At 44.6% G+C, this 7,642-nt stretch overlaps 1 protein-coding gene across 3 annotated transcripts in view; it reads right to left on the bottom strand.

Moving 5' to 3' along the window:
- Positions 1–1,711: 1,711 nt before the first annotated feature.
- The window catches only part of agla (amylo-alpha-1, 6-glucosidase, 4-alpha-glucanotransferase a), a 40,047-nt gene continuing 34,116 nt past the window's right edge, over positions 1,712–7,642 (bottom strand). For all 3 annotated transcript variants that reach the window (XM_026150325.2, XM_026150327.2, XM_080292893.1), the window contains exons 30-35: positions 7,321–7,433; positions 7,030–7,241; positions 6,721–6,818; positions 6,538–6,625; positions 6,157–6,290; positions 1,712–6,066 (exon numbers count right to left, since the gene is read on the bottom strand). In XM_026150325.2, coding sequence (XP_026006110.1) covers positions 5,949–6,066; positions 6,157–6,290; positions 6,538–6,625; positions 6,721–6,818; positions 7,030–7,241; positions 7,321–7,433 — 763 coding nt within the window. In that variant the 3' untranslated portion in view covers positions 1,712–5,948. The remainder of the gene's footprint in view (positions 6,067–6,156; positions 6,291–6,537; positions 6,626–6,720; positions 6,819–7,029; positions 7,242–7,320; positions 7,434–7,642) is intronic.

Below are 7,642 nucleotides of genomic sequence, written 5' to 3'. Positions count from 1 at the left end.
GCCGGACCAGTGTTGTTATTTTGGTTTTTCTCTTGTCTCCATCCCCAATATTTTGAACCATAACACGCTCTGTACCCTCTTTATCAAAACCTCAGGACGGGACAGCTGAGTGTGATCAGCTGAGCCCTTGGTATTTCTCCAGCTTCTCGTGTTCCTTCTTCCTGATGTTGCTGTCATTCGGAACCGCTACATCGATCACTACGGCCGTCTTCTTCTGTTTGTCTACCACCACTATGTCCGGTTGGTTAGCCACCACCATTTTGTCCGTCTGTATCTGGAAGTCCCACAGGATCTTAGCTCGGTCATTCTCCACCACCCTTGGGGGCATCTCCCATTGTGACCTCGGGACTTCCAGGTTATACTCGGCACAGATGTTCCTGTACACTATGCCGGCCACTTGGTTATGGCGTTCCATGTATGCCCTGCCTGCTAGCATCTTGCACCCTGCTGTTATGTGCTGGATTGTCTCTGGGGCATCTTTACACAGCCTGCACCTGGGGTCTGCTGCCTGAGGTATTCACTGAGCACGCGGTCAGTTGGGGCCATCTTCCTGATGTATTCGTGGATGTTCATTATCTCATCCTGGACTGTGTTGCTGACACTCACCAGTTCCCGGCCTCCTTCCTTCTGCTTAGCGTACAGCCTCAGGGTGCTGGACTTGGGGAAAAACCCTCCATGCATGGTCAGGAGTCTTGATATCAGTGGCTTCTATCTCCTCCTTTGCTCAACTTATCCCAGCAGGGTACCTGATCATGGGCAGGGCGTAGGTGTTGGTAGCCCGGATCTTGTTCTTACCGTTCAGCTGACTCCTCAGGACCTGCCTGACCCTCTGCAGATACTTGGTGGTTGGAGCTTTCCTAGCGACCTCTTCATGGTTCCCATTTGCCTGTGGGATCCCCAGGTACTTGTAGCTGTCCTCTATGTCTGCAGTGTCCCTTCATTGGCTTCCTGTTAAATCCAGAATTCAAAATCCTGCCCCTCACATACAAGGTCTTAAATAATCAGGCCCCATCTTATCTTAATGACCTTGTAGTACCATATCACCCTATTAGAGCACTTCGCTCTCGCTCTGCAGGCCTACTTGTTGTTCCTAGAGTATTTATAAGTAGAATGGAAGGCAGAGCCTTCAGTTTTCAGGCCCCTCTTCTGTGGAACCAGCTTCCAGTTTGGATTCAGGAGACAGACACTATCTCTACTTTCAAGATTAGGCTTCAAACTTTCCTTTTTGCTAAAGCATATAGTTAGGGCTGGACCAGGTGACCCTGAATCCTCCCTTAGTTATGCTGCAATAGACGTAGGCTGCCGGGGATTCCCATGATGCACTGGGTGTTTCTTCTTCACTCACTATGTGTTAACAGACCTCTCTGCATTGAATCATATCTGTTATTAACCTCTGTCTCTCTTCCACAGCATGTCTTTATCCTGTCTTCCTTCTCTCACCCCAACCAATCACAGCAGATGGCCCCGCCCCTCCCTGAGCCTGGTTCTGCTGGAGGTTTCTTCCTGTTAAAAGGGAGTTTTTCCTTCCCACTGTCGCCAAAGTGCTGCTCATAGGGGTCATATGATTGTTGGGTTTTTCCTCTGTATGTATTACTGTAGGGTCGACCTTACAATATAAAGCGCCTTGAGGCGACTGCTGTTGTGATTTGGTGCTGTGTAAATAACATTGAATTGAAGAGAAGAGCTGTACATAGCCACACATACACAGAGGTGAGAGCACTAAGGTCAACAGTTTATTCAGCACTGCCATTGTGTGAACAACACATACGTTTCAGTTACATTCTTGGGGTTCCAGCATTTATTCAGTGGACCTCTGTTTAGGTGTGCACTGTGGTCAAACTATTATAAACCAACTTATATATGCAGTGTTGGGAGTAATGGAACACATGTACCACCGTTAAGTATTTAAAATACAAAATATGAGTAACTGTATTCCGTTACAGTTACCGTTAGGTGGTATTCAGAATACAGTTACTTTGTTGAAATAAATGGATTACACGGCGGTCTTGTCCTGTTTGATATGTTCGGCTGTCCCCGCTCTATTTTTGGTTTCCACGCCGGTGGAAACCCAAACAAAACATGGATTAATTGGCTCTAATGTCTGTGTCTCAATCTTGCGTCTCATAATGACGTGAAGAAATATATATTTTAAATGATTTAATATGAAGGCAACAGGCAGAGTGTTACAGGCATAGCGCTAAAGCATGCAGCCTGATGGGCAGTGTAGTCCGTTTAACTGCCATAAATGTAAATTATGTCAGTTTGTTTAAGTGACGTAAAGGGAAGTAAAAGGCATGTGCAAGAAGCTAAGTTAATAAGTTAACTAAGGCAGAAGAAGGAATAAATAAGCAGTTTAAAGTAAAAGAAAGCTGCAAAGAAGAAGAAATTGGGAATTATTTTTGTTAAGTTGTTCCTGAAGCGGACTCATTCCCTCACGGTTACGTGCAGCCAGCGAGGTACGTTAACTGTGTTTGTTTATCGCGTATTTGTTAACTTGGGTTTAAATGTTTATTTGTAATATTTATGTTGGTCATTCTGTACTTTTATGTAATAACAGTTTGAAGGTGGATTTTATGGGGTTTCTGAGGAGAAGTGTGACGGAAGAATAAATCCATCTGTGAATGAAGAACCGTGGTGTCGTGTATTAACTGGAGGGAGTGATAGTCCGTGCTGCAGGGAGAATGGACTGCCATACCCGTGATGTGTCTGTGAGCGAGGGAGGGAGAGAAAGGAAAAGTACGAGCTGTCATTGAGCAGAAACGGGAGCTGGAAGCATGTAAATATAATAATAACCACTGCAGCCAAGTCAGTGCCTGACGAGCCCAGTTGTAAGTAAGCTATCAAGACTTGACTGTACACTGTGTTCGTGTTTTCCTCTGAAACAATAAGTTCGGTTGGAGCAGCCTTTCAACGCCTCTCTCTGTCTCTGCTAGCAAACTTGACCCAGACAACAAAGTAAAGCTAGTTTTCAGCTACGAGCCCGACGTATTAGCCAGAGGTCCCTTTACTACGGTTCAGAGCTGCGGACCTGTTTTATATACGCACGGAATAGTTTTCTATACGAAAAAAGTGCAGCTTTACCTAATGTCCACCTACTGTTACTCATTTATATTAAGATTTAAACATCTAGTTGGTGTTGGTGTGGAGAGTAACCTTCAGTAACAGTAACAAATCACACAGCAATAGGACATTCATGTAGTTGTGAAAAGCATGATAATATATTAAGTAATCCAAAGTATTCAGAATACATTACAAACTACATTTTGGGGCATGTAATCTGTAATCTGTAGTGGAATACATTTTAAAAGTAACCTTCCCAACACTGGATATATGTTGTGTGACACCTTGGTAACAAGAGAGCTTAAATTCAATTATATATATATTTGATGAGCCTGAACAAGCTGATATTAATTAATTTGAAATGCTTTCTAATTACTGAGATTTCAGATGGTGTCAGGACTGTTCAATACTTTGTCATTTTTCATTATTACAGTTTTAAGGATATTTGTAGCTTGAATTCTTTACGTGTACACTGGATATTACCAGCATCTCAATAGCACCTTTGTTGTTCACTTCTTACCTGCCGAGTGTGAATATTTAGTGGTGGTACAGAAATACTAACTGCATCATATGAAGTGTATTATACAGGGAGTGCAGAATTATTAGGCAAATGAGTATTTTGTCCACATCATCCTCTTCATGCATGTTGTCTTACTCCAAGCTGTGTAGGCTCTAAAGCCTACTACCAATTAAGCATATTAGGTGATGTGCATCTCTGTAATGAGAAGGGGTGTGGTCTAATGACATCAACACCCTATATCAGGTGTGCATAATTATTAGGCAACGTCCTTTCCTTTGGCAAAATGGGTCAGAAGAAGGACTTGACAGGCTCAGAAAAGTCAAAAATAGTGAGATATCTTGCAAAGGGATGCAGCAGTCTCAAAATTGCAAGCTTCTGAAGCGTGATCATCGAACAATCAAGCGTTTCATTCAAAATAGTCAACAGGGTCGCAAGAAGCGTGTGGAAAAACCAAGGCGCCAAATAACTGCCCATGAACTGAGAAAAGTCAAGCGTGCAGCTGCCAAGATGCCACTTGCCACCAGTTTGGCCATATTTCAGAGCTGCAACATCACTGGAGTGCCCAAAAGCACAAGGTGTGCAATACTCAGAGACATGGCCAAGGTAAGAAAGGCTGAAAGACGACCACCACTGAACAAGACACACAAGCTGAAACGTCAAGACTGGGCCAAGAAATATCTCAAGACTGGTTTTTCTAAGGTTTCATGGACTGATGAAATGAGAGTGAGTCTTGATGGGCCAGATGGATGGGCCCGTGGCTGGATTGGTAAAGGGCAGAGAGCTCCAGTCCGACTCAGACGCCAGCAAGGTGGAGGTGGAGTACTGGTTTGGGCTGGTATCATCAAAGATGAGCTTGTGGGGCCTTTTCGGGTTAAGGATGGAGTCAAGCTCAACTCCCAGTCCTACTGCCAGTTTCTGGAAGACACCTTCAAGCAGTGGTACAGGAAGAAGTCTGCATCCTTCAAGAAAAACATGATTTTCATGCAGGACAATGCTCCATCACACGCGTCCAAGTACTCCACAGCGTGGCTGGCAAGAAAGGGTATAAAAGAAGAAAAACTAATGACATGGCCTCCTTGTTCACCTGATCTGAACCCCATTGAGAACCTGTGGTCCATCATCAAATGTGAGATTTACAAGGAGGGAAAACAGTACACCTCTCTGAACAGTGTCTGGGAGGCTGTGGTTGCTGCTGCACGCAATGTTGATGGTGAACAGATCAAAACACTGACAGAATCCATGGATGGCAGGCTTTTGAGTGTCCTTGCAAAGAAAGGTGGCTATATTGGTCGCTGATTTGTTTTTGTTTTGTTTTTGAATGTCAGAAATGTATATTTGTGAATGTGGAGATGTTATATTGGTTTCCCTGGTAAAAATAAATAATTGAAATGGGTATATATTTGTTTTTTGTTAAGTTGCCTAATAATTATGCACAGTAATAGTCACCTGCACACACAGATATCCCCCTAAAATAGCTGAAACTAAAAACAAACTAAAAACTACTTCCACAAACATTCAGCTTTGATATTAATGAGCTTTTTGGGTTCATTGAGAACATGGTTGTTGTTCAATAATAAAATTATTCCTCAAAAATACAACTTGCCTAATAATTCTGCACTCCCTGTATGACAGGTGTAAAGGTACAGGCTGGAGGGTTTTTCTGTTCCATAGAGAAGCTAAACTTAACCTACATTCACACCAACATTAACACGCTACCAGTGCTGCTACAGCTCGTCGTGCAGCAGGTGTTCGCTGCAGGTCAGGAGACAGGACACTGTGACAGATGTAGGATAAAAGCACACAGCAGATTTCAGTAGCAAACATGAGCCTTGGTGAACAGCAATGACCCACAAAGAAAAACATCTTCTCTTTTTATTTAAAATAACTGCTATGGGGACAGAATGCACAGTGGCTCATAATGGTTTTAACACCAACCCTGTGAGTCAACGCCTACCAAACGCTTTTCATCCATACCAAGATCATGTCTTTGGTATGGATGTCTGCAGGATCAGACACGTTAACGTTCACCACACTTAGCAGCTGCTACAGTCTAAAGACTGGCTGGACTTTAAAATGTGCTGCATTCAGGTCATATGGGAAACATAGGAAATATGAGCTACATCAGCTTTCTGCTGGGACCTTATCTTTTATTTAGCTTGCAAACTTAACTACAACCAAATGCAATCAAGGCTGGTTAGTAAACACTTTAAGCACTGCAGTATTTATTTGGAAATGCTACCAGAACCCCCCTCTGGAAAAAAAGAAAACAGTGTGATTCCATCCACACTGACCCTCTCGTCCACTTTTCTGAGTGGATGCTGTGATTGGCTGGTGATGAACTGAGCAACAGGTGGCCCTCTGCACAGGTCTACAGGTCATACAGGACCTCCAGCACAGTGGCTAGAGACCAGGCCTGGGTCTCACAGCTGAATGGACAGTGCTGGCCATTCTCATTGGTCAGCTCTGGCAGACCCTTCCATGGAGACCTGGTGGAGGTGGACAGGTAGGGACAGGTTAGTAAAGAAAAGCAATAAAAGGCAGTCGTTTCATCAGAGGTACAGGGGAGAGCGGCCTACCTCTCCAGGTGAGTGTAATGTTGTGACAGAACATTTTTCACCAAGGTAACCGTTTTGGTGTACGTGTCTTCTCCCAGCTTCTTTGCAAAGTAGAGTTTAGCACGCAGGAAGTACCCGACTGGCCACAGCCATTCCTACGCACAAACACAAAGTGTGTAACAGGTTGTGTGACACGTTATAGGTAATGTATCCGAAATCTGACAGTGAATCCTCTGAGTGCAGCCTGTAGGTGGATGATTTTCTACCCAGAGTCCATGTCTCTGACTTTTCTACCAGTGGAGATCTGATGCATTATTAAAGTTAACTTTTAAACATTTCTTCTGGTTGGCGTTCTGTTCAGCACTGCGTTCAACCATCTGCAGTGACAGACGTGGGACTCACCGGTCCTTGGTGGTAGTTGAAGCCTCTGGCCACGTTGTAGTTGTCATTGTCCAGTGCGTTATCATAGACGCCACAGTAAACCAGGTCACTGAGACAACACAATAAGAGCCATTTAAGTCTTTCACTGCTGTTACTGAACACGCGTTGTGCTGCGGCGTTTAGTTAGAAGCTTAAATGTATTACTCAGGATCGAGGGTTTTCATTCCCAGTGGTCCCAGCAGTTTCTTCCCAGCTATCTCCAAAGCGTTCCAGGCTCTCTCCACCGTGAACAGCTCTGGAGCCTGGAGCACACACACACACGCACACACGCACACACACACACACACGCGCGCACACGCACACACACGCGCGCGCACACACGCACACGCACACACGCACGCACACACACGCACGCACACACACACACACACACACACGTACGTGTAATTATTACTGAGTGTTTTTCACACAGTACTGAAGATCACAGCGAGGCGTTGGCTGTGGTTGGCTTACCACCACCATGGCGACAGTGAAGTTGGGTCTGAGCTGGTAGTCACACCAGGGGCTGGAGGCGCCGTAGCTGTCCTTATAGATGCCTTTCTTGTGCACCAGCTCAGGGTGCTTCTCATCGGGGTCATCTGGGTCACCGGACACCCAGAAGCCAGCTTCAAAGGACTGGCTGAGCTGCTCGTTCCACTGGGAGTACGAGATGAACACTTCCTTACCTGGAATAAGGTGGTTTGGTTTTAGGTGAATGACGATGGGGAATTCGTTTATGTGAAAACAGTGGAGTTTGTCACATACCATCTCTGTGTAATTTAACTCCATCGTATGGGAACAGGCCCTTGGCGTGAAGTTCCACCACCCAGCGAACTGCAGACTTACTCAGACCAACTATCTCCACCGCTGCTCCATCTCTGCACAAAAGGCACAGGACACGATATCAGTACCAACCTGGACTTTCCTTTGATTCACTGATGTTGTCAATTCAAATTGTAATATAAAGTTCTCTAAGCCAATTAAACTTCTGTGTTTTTGCATCTTTCTAACAGCAAATGTGGCACACAGAGTGAGGACATTTGTGTTTGTCAGTTATTATCGTTGTTCTAACAATGCTGCTTGAATT

This window comes from Astatotilapia calliptera, chromosome 18 (genome assembly GCF_964374335.1).
Source record: "Astatotilapia calliptera chromosome 18, fAstCal68.1, whole genome shotgun sequence".
NCBI classification, from domain to species: Eukaryota; Metazoa; Chordata; class Actinopteri; order Cichliformes; family Cichlidae; genus Astatotilapia; species Astatotilapia calliptera.
Note: the sequence above shows the minus strand (reverse complement) of the source record. Positions and strands in the feature narration are given on the sequence as shown.